General features: G+C 32.4%; 1 protein-coding gene across 3 annotated transcripts in view; it reads right to left on the bottom strand.

Annotated features, from left to right (window-relative positions):
• Window positions 1-24,595, bottom strand: part of LOC124360124 (ankyrin repeat domain-containing protein 13C) — a 63,286-nt gene continuing 38,691 nt past the window's right edge. For 2 of the 3 annotated variants that reach the window (XM_046813476.1, XM_046813485.1), the window contains one exon: window positions 16,435-23,043. Coding sequence is in view for 2 of the 3 variants with exons in the window: in XM_046813485.1 (XP_046669441.1) it covers window positions 23,028-23,043 (16 nt within the window). In the remaining variant the exon portion in view is untranslated. Of the gene's footprint in view, window positions 1,326-16,434; window positions 23,044-24,595 lie in introns of those variants that run through there. The other variant, XM_046813467.1, reaches the window with a different exon arrangement.

The raw sequence follows: 24,595 nt of genomic DNA, 5'->3' as shown, positions 1-24,595 counted from the left end.
TTGTGATGAAAATAAATTTGTTACTGAATAGTTATTACTATGTTACATAAGTCATTTGAATCACTGACTTATAGTCAAGTGTTGATTTGTACCTCAAATACCGAGGTGCTCTTAGAGCGTAGTAGCCTATGCGGCTGTCATACTCTGTCACTTCTCCAAGCAGATTCCGAATTCCTTTCATTAGATCTGCCTCTCGTTGTGGAACTCTACTTTTAAATAAGTCATGATTTCCAATTATTTTAGCTCTTCTTACGTATTCAAGATTTGCCTCCTGCTCGTTTGCTTCGGTGAGACGCATTTCGGCTAGCAGATTTGAAATGAATATTTCTTTTGTTATTTCAAACTTTTCCCAATCTATGACGGATAAAAATGTTGGATACTTGTTCGACACATATTCCATGTGTGGTCGAACTGATGATATGTCATCTTCAAGACTCTCATCATCATAGCCTTCTGGCATTATTTCATCAGGATTTGTCAGGATATCATTTTGATTCCATCGTGCCATTGGAATAGGATTGTGTCTTCTAAAGTAGGCACGCTGAGCTTGAGGCGTATTTACATTGGACAATGATAACACAGTTTGTCTAAGATTTGATAAAGTTAAATTTTCGGGTAATGGTACCCACTGGTTTCTTGATTGTTTTCCTGGTAATGTTGTTGTAAACATTAGGTCTGTTGTGTCTTTGTATATTCCAAGTGAATTTACTACTGATGCTATTGGCTCAGTAGTTAGAGTAACCGTTGACGTTAAATTTAAGAAAGTTGGTTCATGTCGGTACTCTGGTAAATCTTCAATTTCATCTATGGCATTAGTCACTCTAATTTTTGTTTTATATAATTTTGCTTCAACTAGTGCTAAGCCAATTCTATAATATTGATGAGCTGTCCCTTTGTTATTAGCTGATAGGGTTGCAGCCTTTTCAGTTTGACTAACTGCATTTAAAAATTTTGTTACTCCAAATCCAATTTGTCGTGTTGACACTGGTATAGGTGCAGCAGTCTCAGTCATGGCGGCTTCTTTTGTTGCTACGCCAGATGCTTCATCTTTCAACCCTACAAGTAATTTCGCTTGCAAGGCTTTGTCCAAATGTTCCATACTAATGGTTCCTTTTGCTACTCTCATCTGCTCAACCCGTCCCTTCTGGTAGTTCTGCCGTGAAACGGTCTGTCCTCTTCCTCCTCTTGACCTGGCTGGGGGGCGGCTTCTGAGGTAGGATCCTCCGCGCTGGTACCTGTCATTGTAGTTGCCTTGGGTAAACAGCTGGGCGGGGTCCTGGTATGCTTGTTGGCGGTTGTCCATCGCTAGACAGTGGCTCCAGAGTCTGAAATCAGTATCTCAAAAAGCATTTTAACATTTACTAAATTTAACATTTTGGTTTGACAGACTAGATATGGAGTTTCCTGTAGCATAACAGTTGCACCAATATAAAATAGATAAAATGTGTAAGTTCTTAATTTTACAAATAAAATATGTCTATTGCTCACTGTAACACTTGAAACTCGTTTTAGCGTCCCAAGCGTTTTATAGTGCTGACGAGTTTATGGCATATGACTGGGTGACTGTACAGTCAGTAAACTGACAACCTGCACTGAAAGTGGGGAAATTGGCAAGAATGAATGTGGTATGAGTGAGAGTACTGTAAGTTTGACTGGGATTTCGTTGTGGTGTAGAAGTTTTCAAACATTTCATATAGGACTTATACAATTGCTATACATTTTGTTATGTTTTGGCAAAATATTTTATTTGATATTCTTTAACAACAGTATAGTATCAACAAGAAAACCAATTACCTTTCCATATAATCATCATTACTAAATAAATATGGATTGTAATTTTGATGAAGTTTTCCTAAAATAGGATGGATGATATCAAACGAAGTTTTATTTTACTTCCAAGTGTTAAAAATATTTAAAAGCGTAATCATAGAAGAGTATAATCACTGTTATATTTTGTCGGCACTAATATTTAAACTTTCAAAAATGTTTAATTTCTTTGAAGTCGCTGATTTTTAAAAATAATTCAGTATATAATTATATTCAATTCATTCTAAACTGCCATACAGAGCCAAGTAATCTATTTTAAGAAAAATATACTTGGCTTGGGAATCAGGCTGTAATAATAACCGTGCCATTTATCTAATCACTTGTTTAATTTGCGTAATGACAGGAAGTGGTCTGTAGAGGAGATTGAACCAATTGAACAATCAAACCAAATTATTTAAGACAATTCTAAACTGCTTGTCAATTTTCAGATACCTGTGCTGTTACATTTATTATTTGGAATACATTACATTAGGTATAAAATATAAGATAACCCAACGTTTACAACTTCATTAACGTGAGTTACAGTTTTATGTTCACACCAATGATAAATGTGTAATAATGATAATATAAAAATAATAATTATTCATATGTATTAAACCAATACACAAAAATATTACTTGTAGATACAACATAAGGCAACTACAAACAAAAAACTTAGATAAGACAAAGCTATACTTGATACGCGAGCGGAGAGGCAATGGCCTTATCATCTGCATTCTTGCCTTCCTATAGGGGAGACAAAATTAATTGGCTGAGTTTTAGAGAAGGGGATTCACTGGAAGGGCTGCAAAAGTTAAATTTCTGTCTGTCTGTCTACTAGAACAATATCTCGAAAACGAACTATAGACTTGAAATATAGGCAACACTGAGACCAGTGATGGTGCATGTCGTTCTCTGGGATTTGGTTGAGTGTTAGCAAATATTTTTACATTGTTCGGGTCAGTGTTTGCATAAAACTTTATTTGTTTACAAACAAGAATGAGTTCTATGGTGTTGCATGTCAAACCATGGATTTGGCTTAGCGTCAAAAGAGTTAAAAATAGGAAATGATAATTTTTCTCATATTTCTTTCAGTTTGAACACTAAAACCGACATCATTATAAGGGTCTATACTATGTGTATGTTTGGTTGGTGCTTATTTAACATGTATTTACTTGTCTGACGGTTGGTTTGAAGTATATCAAACTAATCAAATATAATCTAAGAAATACTTTAACCCTTTTGATATTGATACCCTGTTACCAAACATTATCTCGACCTCCACCAATAATAGCACGGCTAACAACAATTTCTTTCTTATGGAACATTCTATTAATTTCAATAAACCATGCTGTGTACTTCAATGCGAATTAACTCTCGGCTAGATCATTGTATTAATTATTCTGTGCCCTGAATACTTTCCATGATTGGTAGAAAATCAACTTTCTTTCGAAATTCAGTAAACAGTATGTGGTAAAACTAAAAGATTAAAGACGAATCTCACTAAGATATTTTGTATACACTGCAGAACTGCAGGATTATCATGTGTCAAACTACAACTGCAAATTGGAGATGCATACAGAATTTTGTAATATTACATGTTTTTACAATGTTTAGTTTTTAAAATTGATGTAGCAGCAATTTAACTCTCTTTACAATTATTAATATACAAATAGTCTTACGATTCATGGATATTATGAGAACACCATGTACTTTTAAACAATCCTTATTATATCAAACCTCCTTCGAAATACCAGGCTCATCAGATGGAGGCAGAAAATAGTGTCTAATTGAACATTTTGAAGGAGTTAACTTTAGGTCATGTTTCTTTGCCTATATTTTTATTAGGTCTTCGTTCCTTTGTCCGTCTGCAACAGAACATTAAAAAGCAGGAGCTTGGTAAACTCAGAAATAGAGGCCTGCCAAGTCTTTAGGAGGTTTAAGCGATCATACCTGACGTACCAGGCCTCAAAGCAGTCGAAAAAATTAAATACTTGGATATTACAATCGATGATAATATGCACTGGAAAGATCACATAAATAGTCTTTGCCTAAAGCTTAGCTCAGCACTGTTTGCATTAAAGAGAATAAAGGCAACCAGTACTCATGAGGCCACTAGAATTGCATACCATGCATTATTTGAAAGCCACCTACGCTACAGAATAACTGTTTGGGGAAGTTCTTCTGACGGTAATCTTCACAGAGCTCTTATTTTGCAGAAGCAAATTTTCTAAAAGCAGTTAGAATAATGACAGGACTAGGACCTATAGAGAGCTGCAGAAACATTTACAAATACTGGAAACTACTTACAGTAGCTTCAATATACATACTGGAAACCATCCTGTACTCCATAACAAAAGACCCTCAGAAACAAAGCCATCTGCACAACCATTACACCAGGCAAGCAGAAGATTATTCACTACCAGTCCACAGAACAGTCTTATTTTAAAAAAACCATCATATGCCGGATTGAAACTGTTCAACAAACTATCAATACATATGAAAGAATATCTGAAGGACCACAATCCAAGAGCCATGAAGAAGACCCTTCAGAGTTGGCTACAAGACAAGGCTTTCTACACGCTGGACGAGTTCTTCTCATGGAATGATGAACCTGACTGACTAAAGAATTTTGTTAACGAAACTGTAACATATCTTAATGATATTTTTAATAAAGAATATTGTCTATTGTCTATCAAATAGTTACCAAGACCAGTGTTTTCAATAGGCTGTGAAGTTCCAGCTTAGGTTGTCCCAAACATCTAAATGTTCTAGAGCCAGATGCCAATGCTTATCGTAAACACCTATAGCCTACAAGAGGCCAGGTAGAAGCAGAGAGAAAGAATGGCTTTGGAGGCAGTTTGGAATCAGATAGATATAAAGCTTCTTGGTTTTGCCAATAGGATAGGGAACTTTCAAAGATAGTGTGGTTTAATAGTTGCAGACATCAAAAGCACATACGCTGCAAGCTTCTAGTCTGTATCATTGATTGTTAGTTTCGCTAAGTAGGATTGGAGATCAAAGACCTCTATGATAAGATATTCAGACCACGTAAATTAAGAGGGCATTTATACTGGAGTCGGAAGCTTCAAATGTTAGGTGATATCAGAGAGTACACGCTCCAAATGACCTGCTAGTTTGTTACAAGCATTAAATTTCTTTAAACTTGTTATAAATATCTATCTTATATTCTATTCCAAAGGGACAGACCAAAACACCTATTAGCATCAGTCTTTAGGGGCTTTATGCACTCCCCACTGAGTAAAAAAGAAGAGGTTTTCTGTACACACTGCCTGTTCAAGAATCTAGACAAAGAACTGTAATTTATCAATGTGCAGCTTATTAATGCTGCCCACTCAGCCTACTCACAGGGCCTCATTGGAAGGCCCCTATCCTGGGGAAGTGCTCGATCAGATGAAAGTGCCCTTTACCAAGCTTTGTTATCCAACGCAAAACATCTTTCTCAAAGCCTCAAATGCAACTTCTATGGAAGGTAAGTGTAAAATACACCTACTCATCCTGAACTCCTGAGTTGTAGCTCATTTACTTTGATCCTTGGCCTTGCCTGAAATACAAAGGAGTAGTCATACTAATTAGTAGAGTTGAGTAATTAGTAAAGGGGTTTCCAAACAAAGGTAGTAATCCACAGCAGAGTACTCTCCCTGAATCCCCGCAATAGTTCAACTCTCTGATTTGAATACATCAGTATACCATTCTAGATCACAGTGAGGGAGGGTCTCCAATGAAGGAAAGCACACTTCTAATTGTCTACTGATGGAGTATACAGTTCTCATCTGATCTGTTAGAATATTGGAAATTCCATTGACACTCACCTTCCTGAGTAATTTTGGTATACTCAAGAGCCTTGGAGTGTACCACTTCTCACATAGATGATAATATGTACTCTTCTGAGCTATCATCTGAATGTGCAGGTTCATTGGTCGAAGTTCCAACAGACCACAATGAAGTCTTTGGTCTCAAATACTCTCAAGATACTTCATCTGTGGTTACAGAAGAACGTTAATACCTTATATCATTAGGAATCCGATGGCTTCACTCTTCCTCCTTCAAGTGAAAGATACAGCATTCATCTTAGAGGGATTACAAAAAAGACCAACACTTTCACACCAGAAACCTATAGCCTGCAGACAACCTCGAGTGGTCATATTCACTCCACTCACCATGAAAGGAAGCAGTAATATATACCTCTTGCACAAGATAATGTTCCACCTTATGCCTTGTTTGCAACTTATCTGTGGTATTTGATAAGTGGTAGTGTTATTTATTTGGTGTGAATCCCTCTCAAGCACACCTCAAAAAAATATTTTCAATGGTATCCAGGAGAAAGGAAGACAAGGATTGGACGTCATAAACTCAGATCTGTATAACTGTACCTTAATTTTGTGCCCCATGAGCTTACAGATCTATGAATCACTATTCTTGGACATACAATCGAGTTTCATTATCTCATTTACTTTTATTTTTTTCAGATGTTAAATCTAGAGTTCTATTCATTCCCGTTAAGGTATTTATAAATCCATGAATAAATATATTTTCATGGCATAATCAGTATGCATGTAAATTGATTTTGCATATAAATTCTGACAGAAAATAAATTATTCATCGTAAAATTTATAGAGAGCTTATTAAATTATTAACTTTTTAATTTGCAATTAATTAATGTACACAAAGCTCAATGAAGTGTTTTGGAAAACACTATTCATTTCCCAAAATCTACATAAGCCTAAGGATCACCATAATATGAGGAGATTTATTTTAAATCACCTCAAAGTAATACATGACAATGGAGTGCCTAAAACAAGAAATTTTCCATAAAATTATGTTGAAATAAATTTTGCTCGTGCAAATTAATTGACTAGGCAAAATATTTATCTTTGTCGTGTTAAAGGTCGTGATAATATAGCAGTAAATATAACTCCAAAATGATTGAAAGAAAATAATCACCAATTAGCAAAAGTTCATTAGTAAAGATGTTTAAGAATTGTAACATAGGCCCAAATCGCACATTATAGTACAAAATATGAATTTCCCATCTGAGAATTCCATCTAGATTTTGCACCTAAGTTTTGTCGTGCTGAAAAGTAATTGAAAATACTTTAATCATAAACATAATATGTATTCGTTAGAATTTTTAACTTTTAATAAAAACTGCTTTATTTGCCAAGATGAATAGCAGAATTTATGAAAAGAAACAAATCTAAAAATCGTAAGAAAGCTTGTTAAAATACAGAGGATCTATCTGCTAAATAATCACAGTTTTCAAGCAGATATCCGGGAATGTTTTATTGAAAATATTAAGAAAAATGTAAAATACATTTATATTGTATAAATAATTAATGTTTATTTATACTTAGAACAAATGTAATATCAATTCATCTCTTAAAAATGACTGACTTTTCATGTACAATTAAAATTATATATAGGCTAATTATATAACAATTCATAAAAAGAAATTGATAAAAAAACAAAAAGTCTCTCCTAAGATTGATAATGTGTTAAGAGTTCAATTCTTATCAGTGAAACTTTGCTCATCGACGTATTATATAAAAACGCTATATTGCAGATAATATGTAATTCCCCCTCACCTCTAGGGAGACAAATATATTTAATTCTAATCAATGAAATATTTTAAATAATTTTTTAACTCTCTCTGTGTTCAATTTATTCTTTTACCTTTCTATTTGGATTTTGTAAGTCCTCAAACAAAATGATATAGCTTATCAAAGTTCCAATAAGTTTGATCAAATTCATAAAATAAGAAAAACAACTTGTTTGAAACTAACATTTGCTACATCAGGATTAGAGCCTCCTAAGAAATAGTGTTTTTAAGTCTTATGTTGATTTTTGAAGTCACCCTTTCCCTTTCACAAATAGAACCAAGACATTTCACTCTATCAGATAAGAATCAAAACATAAACATTACAAAGCAAAATCTCCAGATTTAGAACAAACTAAAGTCAACCAATCATTTAAAATCTGATCAAGAAAAACACTGCTAGAATTACCAGTATGGATTAGGTCTACGCTATCGTAGACATTATAAAATCTATGCTATTGTAGATTTTCTATCTCATGTTTCTTCAAGTCTTGAGCGCTGTGAGCACGCTGATACGCTTGATACTTAGATCATGGATGTTTCTGCACTCTCATAATTTAGGGAAAGAGTTGGGGGAGGCTCAGTCCATTTTCACAGAGCTTTAATTGAACAGAGAGTTGTTCGAGTTATAAAGCCCTCCCTTTATGTCTTTCTAGAACAAGTGCTTTTCATGATCTAGGAATAATATATCCTCCCCTCTGTGAATATTAAAATACCCGTTAAATATGCTAAAAATAAGTTAGGATTGATTCCAACATTGAATTCCTACTGTTATTAGTAGGAAACCTTTCCTACCTAATTTGGAGAATCCCTGTGACCTCCAATTTCTCAAAGGGGGGAGGGGTGGTATACATGGGAGTTATATATATGTATGTATGTATATATATATATATATATATATACACGTGTGTGTGTGTGTGTGTGTGTGTATATATATTTATTGATATATAAATATTATACGTATAACATTAAATATATATTTTAGTTTCAGGATTTTTTCACCAGTTTTTGTTGATCAGAAAATTCATAAGGGATTTAGGATATCAGGATCAAGTTTAGGAAGTATTTCTTGCGCTCCAAAACTCTTTAAACTATTTCTATAGGTCTATAAATAACATTTATTTATATTTGTGTGGTTTTTAAAACTTTGGAACTGGGGATGGTTTTGGGATCTGAGGATCATTTAGCAATAAATGAGAACAAATGTAATGTTGTATGTAACATGACCATTTTCTCAAAGACCTCTTCTTTCAGTCCAAGTCCAAATTTGGAAAAATTCGAAATTATTATACCTACAATTTGTAATGCAATTGTATGGGTGCACTATAGATATTTTTGTTCTATTTTTAAAACAAACAATTTTTGTTTTTTAGGTCTTAAAGTAAAAAAATGTATTTCTATAATTATTTTAACAGGTTTTTAATTATATAATGAAGTGCAACGTAGTTAAACTGTATTAAGTAAGCCACAATAATTAAAAATTAACTTTGTTTAAAATAATTATTACATATTTATATGGTTAATTGTAGTATTCAAATACAAAATTGATTGTATGATTTTATCGGTATGAATTAAAAAATCATCCGTTTTATTAAAATCAACTGTTCATTAAACATATTGCAACAATCATTATTTCTTGGGGATATTTCGAGAAGAGTTATTCATAATAAGACCAGCTGAAATTTTCATTTTATTAGTTTTATAAACAGCTGATTTTAATGAAAGTAATTAAAATAAAGAATAATTAGTTTATAATCATCTCACCCAATACTTTTTGAACAATTTAACCCATTAGCCTTGTATCACAGAACGGTTCCGTGACAGCTAGTCTGGGCTCAAAATTTATACCACGGAACGTTCCGTGACAAGTACAGCGCCATCTAAATAATTTTTTTAAACTCATTTTTCAACCAAATGTTAGTATAAATTAGACAAATATTGTTGTAACACATAAGAAAAACTGCAATACTACAATTAATTGAAATTTAGCTTGTAAGACAGGTTAGGAAATCCGTGGTATAAGGGTGCTTTGGTACTGGTAGCTTTGAACATATTCAACCCTACTTGGCTACACTGTATTTTTAATTGTCTAATGAACTTCTTTTAGTTTATTAGTCATAAGTCAAAAAAGGTACACTTAAAACTAAAATGAGTTTGATTGGGTTAGTATCCTTGACAGTTAGTTACTTCTTATGGACATTAACAGGTGGTTAACCCATTGGCCTTGTATCACGGAACGGTTCCGTGTCAAGTACAGCACCGTCTCAATAATTTTTTTTAAACTCCTTTTTCAACCAAATGTTAGTATAAATTAGACTAATATTGTTGTCACACATAATAAAAACTGCAATACTACAGTTAATTGAAATTTAAATGAATAATAAGTTACTATAAGAATATTAGTGTACTACAAGAGAAAAAAATCAATATTCTTGGAATTTTCAGTATTTAGAAAAAACATTTATTCTGCCAAACTATGCATATACATACACATATTCTAGTATTGCTAGGTAGAGAAATACATTTCAAATAAAAAAATCAACAATGGGGTATTTTATTTTATATTATTTGAGTAAAAACAATTTTTTTTTTTTAATTCCAAAACTTTTTTAGCTTGTATAGCATTATTATTTTTAAATAATGAGCAAATATATCACTATCTATTTATTATTAAAGCCCATTTCATGTTAATCCAAAAAGATATAAAATATAACAAAATAACTTGAAAAATACATTTTTTATAAACATATAACAAAACTCTTACGTTTTTAGCATTTTTAATAGGATAACTCCAGTTGAGCTGATAGTAAAAATATGTATAAGCTAATGGGTTAAAAGAGAAAAAAACATTTAGCTCTCTCTGAGGAATCATTCCGGAAAAGAACTGAAATTCCAAAAAACTGATCCATAATTGGGAAGTTAATAAAAACCCCAGGAATTTCAACAGTAGGTACCGAAATTGTATATTAATTCATGTTATAAATATTCTATTTTAATGCTTAGACTATAATGCAACACAGTGATTAGAGTTAGCATGTGTATAACATTCGGCTACTGTGACCAATGGCTTTGGTTATGCAACTATCTGTAAGAAGATATTGATTGCATCCAATGTTAAAGTTTGTTGCCACTTGAATTATTTTGGCTGCACACTATCTTCCATCAAATGAATGAAACAATTATTATAAATACAATACAGAAAACTATTAAAATCTGGTAATAAAATAAAAGAGTCAACCTTTTAAATGTAAAATCATAAATATAAGATAATTGCTAGAAGATTATATTTCTAAACAAAAGATTTAGTATGGTAGCGGTATCTATGTGTCACAGAACTACTTTACCCAAACAGGAAAATGTCTATCCCATAATCCCCATATAGATGAAAGATCTACTCTTTTTCAAAGCTAAAGGCAATGGTAGTGATGTGCTATAATGAAACATCTATATCTCTTGCATACGAAATTAACACATAAAATGGACCATCCTTTGTGTTTGGAAAGCAATAAAAATATATCTAATTTTCTGTGTGAGATAGAAAAATAATATTTAATAAACACATGGGACACAAAAGACCATTAGAAATGTGAATGCAACACTACTTGGTTAAAAATAAAACCAATACACTTCAAAGCTCTGGCAAAGAAGATCATTAACAGTCTCTCTCTTATTCAACATTCCTAGAATTTCCATTTAGAAAAATTGTTTGACATTACAAAATTGTGTGCAGATAAACTCAGTGCAAAATATCAAAGACTCTTGACTCGTGGTCTCAATGCAACAGTTCAATTGATAAGGATGAGACTAAGCAAGTGATGAGCTTGCGTCTGAAGATAAGTTTTTGCTAGCCAAATAGTTTAACACTCCAGAATTCCAACCAATAAAGAGTCATATTTCTCCCCAAAAGACTTGGTGAAATACTTCACAAATTTTAGCAGATTTGTAAGATATTTTAAACACCACTTGCATGCTTTTCCAGCAATACTATTGTTTTCAGAAAGAAATTTAACAAACAAAAAAAACCATTTTAAACATTGAAAGTAATAATTTTCTACTTCACACTTAATTAACCAGTTGAGACCCAGGTTGTTGCAGTATAGATACCCCTGCTGATCCGGGGTTATCCTGGCACTTGATTTTATTGTATACATTACAGTTATTATATGCTCCTGGAATATTACATACATATAAGATTTATTTAGATTATTATTTATTTAATGTTATTAATGTTTCTGCATTTATATATATATATATATATATATATATATATATATATATATATATATATACATAATTTAATTAATTATATTATATATATATATTGGTTCATCGAGATAGCCTAGATCATAGCTGAAGTCTGCATCATGAAATAGCTCGTTAAAAATAAAATCATCACATCTTTCACAACTGAAAATATTCACTTCACTTTTTTTTGTCACTATCATATAACTTACTAAACTCATGACACAATAATTCATTGATATCTTTATTGAATAACTCATGCTTACATGAAGCCATAATGGTGTTTACAAACAACAGCTGCCGGCTAAAACGCCTCGACATTTGGAGTAAAAACAGGCTGCCAAGTATCGTAGTGCAAAACGAAGTAAACCTGACGCGAAAACCAGTATTGTGCTGTGTATCCCAGTATATTTAGCGTTATTTATTTTAGCAAGGTGTGTCCAAAGAAACGTGAAATTAAAAGACTTGCAAGTGGCCGCAACCCTCTGTTGACAGGTCACGACTGCACACTTGTCTCGGCCACAACTGTGCGGCAGCAGGACCCAACAGGTTAAATAAAAGTGAAATGTAGAATGCAGAGCCTTTATTGTATACTCTAAGGGACTCCAACTATACCCTGCACAAATAATGTTGATATTTTGAATGTTTCCCTGCTTGCTAGTTATAGAAGGTGAAAGAGCTAATACCTACCTCAGAATATTTCATACCAATCTTACTTATAGAGCTAAACACATTCTAAAATATACAAAAATAAAGTAAAAAACATAGATGAACAATCAGACAAGACCAGTACAGTTTTGTATATAATCATAAAAGAACTGACACGCTGGACAAGGCACTATACAGTAGGCAATAATGAATGTGAGCTCTGATGATACGTTCCGTCATACAGGAACTGTTAAAATTAAACTCCTAATATTTTACCACCTTGAATATATTTTTAAACAATAAGAGACCAGAACAAAACAAACAAAGAGTTATAATTAAGTCGCAAACATCAAAACGAATATTTCTATAAATAGTTGAATTAGTTATGTTGACTGCCACAAGATAGCATCACTTGTACTACCAACAAATCTATACATACAGAAAAGGATACTACCCACATTGTCTGTAGTATTGTTGAGTTAACTGGTTTGTAAGCATGATGTTTTCTCAGGAGCAGTGAGTTTTTACTCTTGAACGGTATTTATGAAGCCGATTATATGCGCATGTTGTTAACGAACATCATGAGAAATATCCAGATACTGCTTTCCTTCATAATTCAACAATTACAAGACTAATCAACAGGTTATATGCTGAGAGTAAGTGTTCGGGAGCTGAAAGAGACGGATAGCAAAAAGCGCCTACACCTATTGCGTGTGTAGATGGTTTCGGATATTTGTCAACACTAATGGAGTTGTACAGCTTGATGACTGTGTTTGCTTCACTGATGAGGTTTGGTTTCATCATCTGCTTGGTTATGTCAATAGCAAAAACACAAGAATTTGGTCAACTGAAAACTTTTTCTTCTACAAAACTTCCTTACACTGTAAAAAAATTGGAGTATGGTGTGCTATATCATGTCGTCGAATAGTGGGCCTCATTTTTTACGAAAGACTGTAGACTGTTGTGTACCAAGACATCATTATACACTTTTCTTTGTTGCTTAAAAAATGATGAATGTGATTGTTTGTTGCAGCAGGACAGTGCCAAATGCCACACATCTGATGACACAATGCAATTCTTATGTGGGTTTTTGACAAGCGTATCATATCAAAAGGGTTTTGGCCTCCAAGATCCCCTGATTTGTTGTCTCCATATTTTTTCCTTAAAGAAAAAATTTATAAAAATCAGCCAAACACACACACTGGATGAATTGAAAATGAACATAAAAGTGGAAATCAACATCACTGTAAACGTGCTGAGAAATCTCATCAAACATGATAAAGAGTTCATGCATACATTAGTTAACAAGGTAGCCATGTTGATCGTTCGCTGTGAAAATGTAAGTACTTTGTATACGAGGTGTGTTCAAAAAGTATCGTGAATTTTGAATTTTTGCGGGTTACGTATATGCGAATTTCGATTTTTTTGTGGCGTTATGTTAGTACATATGTTTCTCACTTATGTTGACAATTTCGGCCATTTTGAATGTTCAGTTAATTGTTGACAGCTGCTTTGCTTGCACGTGTTTTGGTTCGTCTTCGATTTTTACCTATTCAAAAAAATGGAACAAAGAACCTGTATCAAATTTTGTGTGAAAAACGAAATTAAGTGCGCGGATGCATTCCGAATGTTGACTGTGGCATACGGAGAAGCTACTTTGGACAAAAGCAACGTTTATCGGTGGTACAAAATGTTTTCAGAAGGCCGAGAAGATGTGAACGACGAAGAGCGTGCCGGATGCCCGAGCACTTCAACAACAGACGTAAAAATTGATGAAGTGAAGAAAATGATATTGGCCAATAGTCGAATCACCGTTAGAGAAATTGCCGAGGACCTAGGCATATCGATTGGCTCGTGCCATTAGATTTTAATCGATAATTTGGGCATGAGATGGGTCGCCGCAAAATTCGTACCAAAATTGCTCAATTTCAATAAAAAAAAGCATCGCATGAACATTGCTAATGAGATGTTGGAATCTGTCCGCGACGACCCGAATTTGCTCCAGAGAGTCATGACTGGTGACGAATCGTCGGTTTATGGTTATGACGTGGAAACCAAAGCTCAATCATCTTAATGGAAGCTGCCGCACAAACCAAGACCGAAAAAAGCACGCCAAGTTCGGTCGAATGTGAAAGTTTTGCTTACAGTTTCCTTCGATTGCAGGGGCGTGGTGCATGATGAGTTCTTGCCACAAGGTAGAACGGTGAATAAGGAATATTACCTGCTAGTTATGCACAATTTGCGTGAAGCAATCCACCAGAAACGTCCTAATTTGTGGAAAAACAAAAATTGGCTTTTGCACCATGATAACGCCCCTGCTCACACATCGCTGCTTGTACGCGACTTCTTGGCCAAAAACAACACACTAATGATACCGCAGGCACCGTATTCCCCAGATCTGGCCCCCTGTGACTTTTTCTTGTTCCCGAAACTGAAGAGGCCCATGAAAGGACGACGCTAGACCATGATTGACGAGATAGAGACGGCATCGAAGGAGGAGCTGAACAAGATACAAAAAAATGATTTTTTGAAGTGCTTCGAAGATTGGAAAAAACGTTGGCACAAATGTATAATACCCCAGGGGGATTACTTTCAAGGGGACAAAATAGATATTCACGAATAAATAAATAATTTTTTAAATACACAAAATTCGCGATACTTTTTGAACACACCTCGTATACTAAATAATAATTAAAGTTTGTAAAGTATATTTTGGTTCACTTGACTACTTATTTCTTTTTATTGTTTGATTAACTTTTGATGTGCTTGACTTAATGATCACGCTCTACATGAATATAATGCACTTATGACTTTACAAGGTCTGAGCACAATTCAATTCTTTCAGGGTTGCTACAGGAGTCCAATAATGAAATTCCCTGACTTTTCCCTGATTTCCAGACCAAATTTTTCATTTTTCCCTGGCTTTTTTCGACGCAATCCCCAGGGTTTTTGGCAATTAATGGGTGGAAAAAAGCGGTGTTGAGGCTCAGGGTTGCTACAGGAGTCCAATAATTAAATTCCCTGACTTTTCCCTGATTTCCAGACCAAATTTTTCATTTTTCCCTGACTTTTTTCGACGCAATCCCCAGGGTTTTTGGCTGCCTGCTTCATGCGCCGCGTCGTCTGCAGGCTTGGACTCGGCGCGGCGGCAGTAAGTTTATTTGTGTAAGGGATTTTATATTTTTCCCTGACCAACATCGAAATTCCCTGACTTGAGACCGGATTCCCTGACTTTTTCCTGATTTCCAGTCCTGTTTTTTTTCCCTGACTTTTTCCTGACTTCCCTGATTTCCCTGACCTGTAGCATCCCTGAGGCTAACAGGGTGCCAAATATAAAAAAGCAAAAAATAAAGTGAACACAGTTTAATACGTACAAAAAGATTGACTTAAATGATCTTTTACAACACAGAAGTAAAATACTTTAGAACACTGCACCATAAGTAATTAGTAGGACATAGAAATTACAGAGCTAAAGAAGGTACATAACTTAAACATCAACTTTTAAAATCACAAAATTGTCAGGTAAGTAAAAGCATGTATTTGCTTTAATGCAGGAACTTTTTATTAACTTAACATACTAAAAGCACCTTTCACAGTTGCATAATTGTTAGTACGATTTTAAAACTAGGCGATTTTAGGTAGGCGAGTCTGTCGCACCGGCCGGGCCGGGCCAGCCGAGCTGCCTGCTTCATGCGCCGCGTCGTCTGCAGGCTTGGACTCGGCGCGGCGGCAGTAAGTTTATTTGTGTAAAGGGATTTTATATTTTTCCCTGACCAACGTCGAAATTCCCTGACTTGAGACCGAATTCCCTGACTTTTCCCTGATTTCCAGTCCTGTTTTTTTTTTTCCCTGACTTCCCTGACCTGTAGCATCCCTGTATAATTTACAAAAGTTTTAGTATCTAAATTTTTGGTAAGCAATGGCCAGTCTATCAGTTACCAGTACTAGCAGTTTTCAACAAAGCAGAATTTTAACAATTTTATAGTAGTGGTACGTGTTTTTAGTTTATTAATATTCAGATATTGGAGGCTATATTTGAACATTTTAAATAAATACTTAACTTAAAATAAGTATATTTTAGCTTATATGATGAAGGATTATTTTAAATAAAGTCCACAATATGGTAACATACCCTCTTTTTATTCACCTACAAACTCACAGTATAAACTTTGGTTCATCTTGTATTGAAGATTATACAAAACTATAATAAATACAGCTTTGTCATAAATACCCTGCTTAGAAAACACACAAGAAACAAAACAGTGGTCTCACTTGCACAATACAAAAATACTCAGCATTTGTTACAAAATGGTTTTAATTATCTGTACATTATGTTGATATGGAGTTTAAGATTTCAATTTTATTTACAATGGCCAATACATAGAAACAGAAATTTCCTTATTCATAGATTAAATTATAAATTGAAACTACATAAAATTAATAGGAAATTTGAACTTAAATTGAATCATATTTACTTTTCAACTTAATCAATAAAACTGTATTAATTATTGTGTTAAATTATTATTATCGTTGTTAAGTAAAAATATTTGTGCCACTTATCTAGCTTAAATTAAAATTTTACTGTGAATAAAAATTACAAGGTCATACTAAGAAATTGTAATTGTTCAAAATTCTTTAAATGCTTATGGCATTTTTAAAAACTTAAATCACTTTCTGAAGTTACATTTGACCAACATTATCACTGAAGAACTGAAATTTATTAAAAGTCTACTTTACTGAGTATTGAAATTAGTATGATTTTTTTGTGATTTGATCCCCTGAAAAAATCTAAAAGATTATCTGTATCATGTCTTCAACATTAAAAAACAAGCTTTGATATATCATAATTCAAAAATAATTTCTATTTACTTAACAAAAGTTTACACTAATTATTGACCTTCATGTAGTTTAAAGAAAAATTAAATTTTTATTTGTGAATTATATAAATTTTACTCAATTATCTCATAACCCAATAGAATAGACATATCATTATAAAACAAGTTTAAACAAGTCAAAACAGTTAATTTTTCAATAGCTACGCAAGTCTATGGAATGCCATTGTTCACTTGTCTTTGTAACCAAAGACTAAATAATCTGTACTTGCACTTAATAAACAATACTTTTTACAATATTTTGGGGTAAATAATCTGTATTACATTTATGTAAAAGTTTAGAAAATAAGTTATTTACTCTGGATAACACTCAACATTAAGGTAACGTGAGTGGATCTCTACACTGGCTTGTGAAACAATTGTTGGCCACTCATTCTTTTTGATACAATTGGAGAGATCACATTTACGTATATAATACAGAGAACTTTGTATTACTTTGTTACAAGCTTTAAACTTCCCTTCCCTTACAGAACAAAAATGAACATTATACAATATTGACTACTCTCATTCTGATTCTGTGCCATAAGGAGTCTGCTGCACTAAACATGTTAATGTTGTCTTCATGTTCATAAAATATGTATGATAATTATCAATTCTTGTTTAGTTTCCTTACATTTTTAATACCAAATCATTTTTCACCTTTAGTTTGTTTATATATTCTCATTTTGTAACAGTATTAATCAAAATTAAATTGCTATAAATTTTTATTTTAATATTTGAAAAATATAACAATTTTGAGTAGGACACATCATGTGTAGTTCTTTTATTCACTTTCCACTGAACACAGATTTTGTAACATTCATACACAATTTTAGTAGAAACAAAGACACAATTATAAAAATTTATCTTTAAAACAATATTAAAATATAAAAACAAAGTAAAGATACAAAGACATTTTATACTCAGTATAATGATTTATAATAAGAAGTATAAAGAATTTATACTAATGTTTCATAGTGTAATAAGATAATTTTTTTACATGCTAACCTCAAGCCTCATAACAGAACAAAATAATGATAACAGCTGTACATAAATAATAAAATAGTATTTGTAAAACTGGCATTAGAAACATGCAGTAATATCATAGCAGGCTACAATTTTAGGCCTACTACAATGGAAATCAATTTACTGAAAAATCTGCAAAAATTGTATTGTCACACAATGTGGAATAAATTAATTAAAACTGCTATTAATAGTACATCGCAAATCCTGTTTCCAGGTGAGGTCTGCACGAGTAATAGTTGTTACACTAAGCCAATGAGTTAATCTTCAATTTGGCAATTACAAACAATGTTATAGATATAAACCCTTTCAGTATGGGTTGTGAAACGCTACTGTTTTGGTAATGAGGCAGATATATTTTTGTTAAGACATGTGGTATGACAATGTTTGTACTGATTAAGAAACATTTTCACACTTGTAACACAGAGTATTGTTTAATATATGCATCTCTTTTGATAAACATTATTGGAATACTAGAGATGTTTATTGGGGATCTATTTGAATTTTATTTTACTGAGTTACAAATTGTATATAATACAAATTCTTCTTAGTGCTAGTTCTTAAACGCTTAAAAATGAAATAAAACCTTAAAATTCAACTTTTATCGTTTTAAAATCGCTACCTTTACTATGGCTAGTTATTGAATTGCAAATGCACTTAAAAGATAGGACCTAAAATTAGAACCTTATTCTAAAAAAATATTACCGTAAAAAAGTATCAGAGTTGTAAAACAATTACAATAGTAAAATACATACAGTTTTTACAATGAAATCACAACACATTAACGAACATGACAAATGACAAGATATGTTCATCTTGTAGTTAAAAAATAACAATGAATTTCTACAAACGTCCAATATTAATCATGTTAAGTCTCTGAAACATTGAAATATATATATATAAAACTGAAGATTACTTCAACTGGTACACAAAACAATAACAAGTTGAGGAACACTGAATTTATTTTATTATTAAAAGAAACAACTTTAAAGTCTAATATAAACTGAGTGATGTATTTAAGCATAATAGAAAGACTACAACTACATTATGTGCTACAATTGAACAGTACTAGCTCACTTTTCCTAATTTAAGCAGCTATTATTAGGTAAACAACACTCTTATCATAAATATTGGACTGATGTATAGTGAGCACTTCTTGAAATGTAATTAGTTCAAGTATTTGATCATAAAAAACATAGAAAAACAGAGAGCTATGTAAGAGCATTTGATGTCATTTTTTGTTTTCACTACTAACAAGATATAATTTTTACTTGTATTGTACAAGAGGATACCCTGGGGTTTTAATACATTCACTGCTGAATGAATTTTGCATTTTGCAGAAGTGTTTTTGGTGTAGATGTAGATGTGAAGATGTAAGTGTACTGCATGCGCAATGACTGCAAAGTCCGAAAAAAGTATTTCATTAATCTTGTTATATGATATTATACATCGATATATATATATATATATATATATATATATATATATATATATATATATATATATATATATTCAAAGCAGAAATTTAATAAAGGTTTTAAAATGTTATGGGGATTCAAGCAACATGTATAAATAGGAAAATAGACCAGCAGCAACCAATTTTATAAAACTATTAGGTCTGAAATATTATTCAGTTTCGTGTATGATTAGTGTCATTTATCTGTCAAAGCAAAAAGTGTACGACAATATAAATAATCTAAATACAGTACAAAAGCAAAGTGCATAAAAACGTGTACTTTAAAAATTGAAACCACACTAAAGTAAGGATTACTCAATACAAAGTGCTGTAGTAGCGTGATGTTATTGCACTTATACTAGTGGTCAACTGTCACAATAATACTGAGGGACAGATGTCTTAGAAATTCCCACATGTAATTCCATTGCACTGGCTAGAATATGACCAATAATCTGCTCTGCCATAGCAAATTACCAGAATGCCATAGCTAATATTTCTAACCGAAAATAAATTTTTAAATTATATTAACGCTCACTGCATGTCCTTAGCTGCTGTTAACACCTATTCACAAATAAGCTTTAGTGCCATTAATTAATTAAGATCTAAAGCAATAGTGAAGATATGATATAATGAGGTATTTGTAGATAAAGAGTGAAAATAAAGTAATAATCGCTCATATAAACTTTCAAATGAAAAAAGTAAACCAGAAGCTTTTAAGAGATTTTCATTACATTTCTTGAAGATTGCTAAATTGTTAAATCTTTTTAAAAAATATGTGAGGGGAAAGGTGGTGTAGGGGAAAATAAATAAATTTAAAAGTAGCATTTATCACTTTGTAATTTATACAATGAAAGAACACAATTAATTCAACACAAGTTATAACCCCCTTCTATTTTAATTATATTTTTAATGTAGGCCATTTAACGTTTTACATTTATGTTGGTTTGAATAATACAATTTTCCTTCCAAACTGGTTTCATTGTTAAAATTATTATTAAATGCTACTAGACAATGTCATTATAACAAAAAAATATTTTTATGTTACAATATTAATAACTGCAAAAACGAGCATCTCTTTTTAAATAATTTAACTATAATACATGTATTTGGAATTCATCTTCGACAAGATATGTAACTGCAATAACCCTGTTAGTGTTGTACATCCTTTTCACATTTTATTGAATTTTAACTATAAACATTTTCCTTTTCAGTAAGAGCTTTAAAGTGACTTATATTGTCTTTTATGTCTATAAGGGCCATTTTTTTCAACCTCCAATCTCAAGCCATGATAGCCAGACACATAGCAGGTCCGTGGTGTGCACAGTAGTCAACTGTGCATCTTCCCTGCTATAACATTTGTCACTGCTGTGTTCAAGTAGCTAGTTTGCGCTGAGCTGTGGCCACATAAACATGGCTGCCTCCATTGATTCTCCCACCAAATGTGAATTGAGGAGTGTTATTTGTTTCTTAGTGTTTACAGACAAAATATTATGAGTGATGGTGTTGGTCCGTAAATGATGTAGAAAGTTTAAAGATCGCCGAACTAACGTGCACAATGAAGGAGGACATAGAGGAAAGTCTATTGCTACTTTGTTGAACAAATTAACAAAAAGCTTGGAGAAACAGTATATTCACAAAAAGTGCTTTGTCTTTGGAATTTTCAGAAATGTCAGGATCTTCTTTTTAATCTTTTGTTATAGAACATTTAGGCTACAAAAAGATTTGTGCTCGCTGGGTGCCAAAGATGTCTGACACCCACAAAAATTGCCGAATGACATCAGCTTTGACATTCCTTGAATTTGACATTAGGCCATCTTAAAACTTTTGATGTGATTCACCACCACTCATGATGTTTTTTTCAGTAAACACGGAAAATTCTCCAATGGATTTCTGCTGCACTATTCCCTTCTGCAGGAAATGAGCAACATTCCTAAATTCACATTTGGCAGGAGAAACAATACAGGCGGCTTTGTTTAGAAGACTGCAACTCAACACAAACTAGCTACTTGAACTTGACAATGACAAAAGTTGTAACGGGGAAGATGAGCAATCGACTACTGCACACACCACTGACCTGCTACGTGTCTGGCCATCGTGGCCTGAGATCGGAGGTTGAAAAAAGGCCCTTTTATCTATTTCTGAGGTAGAGGGGTATAGAAAACAATTCCAAACGTCTACTGAAATCAGACTTCCAGAACAGTTGGCATTACTGTGATTATAAAAAATATTTGCTCAATGAGAGGCTACTGCAATTCCACTTAAAATATATTTAATGGTTAAGTATATCATAAGAAATGATGACAATGAGTACAGAGGTAATGAGTATTGATTCCAGCAGCCAGTAGATGATTTTTAACTTGTGGGGATAAAAAGATGCATAGATTGAGGTACACTAATTTAAATATTACTGTTATTACTTAAAACAAGAATGAACCCTATAAATAATCATGATCTGTTTGGCGATGATAGACAATTTCAAGTTATATCAATGATATTGAACTATAATTAACAATAACAACAAACACTTTATATCTACATCTACAATATTTTGATCATAAAGAAATAATTAAAATAATTAATAAAAATAAAATTAAGTTTATCTTACAATACATATAATTATTTTTTCATTAGTCTGCAGAACTCTTGATATCGGTCACAGTTCTGATTGTTAATGTTTATATTTCACAGATCATATTATAGCTCATTATTTATTTTTTTTTAACATTCAATGAACAGACGGAGGTTTCTTTGAAATAAAGGAAGCTACAAATCAAACATTATTTGTGTATCGCTAAAATACTAATTTATTTTAAGATTAGCATTGTACATTACATTTTAATATCATTTGTAAAATCCCCTTTCAAGTATGCAATTGTTATCAACAAATGTGTCAGTCAAGTTATGCAATAAAGGATTTTAACTAAATAGTATTAAGCAATCTTAATTTCAAGTTATTGGCGACCAAATACTCTTAATTTTGCTCTAAAAACCCAAAAAGCACATTTGCTAAACTAAAATAAATAATATTAATAAAACAGGAACTTATAATTATAAAAATTGTATAAATAATAAATAACACTGTTGTATTTTCAGTATAACAACTAAAATGTAGAACTAAAATCATGATCAATTATTTTACAACTGTAAAATAAATACTAAAAGTTAAATAACAATAACAAACATATTCAATATGTAAATGTACAATATAATACAAAACATTAAAACATAAGGACTGGAGGGTGGACTGTTACATGGTCTGAGGTTCCGAGCCTATGTTGATGACGCAATACGCACTACCGATGGGGAACTCGAGAGCGAGATGAGGCCGCATCGACCATTCCAGTAAAGTCACCCGTTCTGGGCGTCATAAGTCGGGGAATCTGACAAGAAAAGAAGATACATTTATTTCCTCAAATACCTTGGCCGAAGATAAGAATTCAGACACAATTGTACTAATAGCATTTTTTTTGTACATAAAATCTAAAAATTAAAAAAATAGAATAAAATATTAACCCTTTGACTGCCGATGTCCTCGCATGAGGATGTTTCGTAGTATCGCTATATTTTTGATATTTATACGGATAGCGATGACTAGTTTGGTGGTTTGACATCCCAAAAGATAAAACTAACAGATATTTTATGTTTATACGTTGGTAACACTATTTCACAATAGTCACATGACTCAAATACTCAAGTACTGTCGAGGGTGCTTTGCGTATGCTAGGTAGTCTGCAAAAAGCGTCACAAAATAACTGATGATAATTACGCCACTAATGAATTATAATCCAAAAAAAGGAAATAAAGTCTTTATAACCAGTAGGCCTAAAATGATCTGCCACTACAACGCCTTCATGGGTGAAGTAGAATGCTCTATTGTTATTTGGATGAAAGGCGTACTCTGTGATATTAGAAAAAAGCAGCGTTCCACATTTTTTCCAGAATGATTGTGAAACTCTACATCCTTTATAAAATGAATAGACAAGCTCATTTCAAGACTAGCTTTCAAATTTTCGATTCATAGAAGCCATCACTGAGGAATGACTCGGCGACCCCATTTCGGTACAACATACAGGTTTTGGTAATGACCCTCTTTACCACTTACCGGAAAATAAACAGCGAAATTGCTCAGTGAGCATTGCTCAGAATACAAGTTCAGGAGATAAAAGGAGAAAAACTTGTTACGCCTGCAAACATTGCAATAAAGACGTTCATCCTCTGTGCTTGACAAAGCACAGGTACTAAGAAGAGGAGAGTGTCATGAACACAAGTACATTAATCGTGTAAATAATTTTGGTTTTTAGTTTTTTTTTATATTCTAGTAAGATACATATAACATTTTTGTTTAAGTGTACACATACAAGGATATATCTAAATATCTTCAAGAAAAAAATTTGAACTATCCATAATGACAGGTAAAAATATGTTATAAATCAAATTTTTAATTTTTTAGAAAATAATTTCTTACTGTGTTATTTACTATTCAATTTTTTTTTAATTGTCACAGGTCTTAATTATTACATGTACTTCAATACAAAATTTTTATGAAGAAAATATTTTTTGTTTATATTGATTTTGGAGTTCAAAATAAAAATTTCGATACAAATATATATATATATAAAACACGTGTCACAAACGTCTGTGGCTGATAGCACTCATGATTCCAAACTACAGTGTTTGATGAACACCTAAGTTAAGAAATGTGTTTACAAGTTTTGACAATATGCCTGTTAGCCGCTAGCCACCAGTTTTGATGTTAAAAAAATTGATTATTTCTAAAACTAGTAAAGCTACAGATACCAAACTTTGCACAAATAAGAAAATATTGTGATTTGATTTAATATTAACAATATTGCGGCTGTTGAAAATTTTAACATCAAATAACAGCAACAAAAAATAAATAAATAAATAATTATAAAAATTTATAAGAGACCA

The sequence above is a fragment of the Homalodisca vitripennis genome, chromosome 1 (genome assembly GCF_021130785.1).
Source record: "Homalodisca vitripennis isolate AUS2020 chromosome 1, UT_GWSS_2.1, whole genome shotgun sequence".
In the NCBI taxonomy this organism is placed as follows: domain Eukaryota; kingdom Metazoa; phylum Arthropoda; class Insecta; order Hemiptera; family Cicadellidae; genus Homalodisca; species Homalodisca vitripennis.
This window is presented reverse-complemented; position numbering and strand designations above follow the sequence as displayed.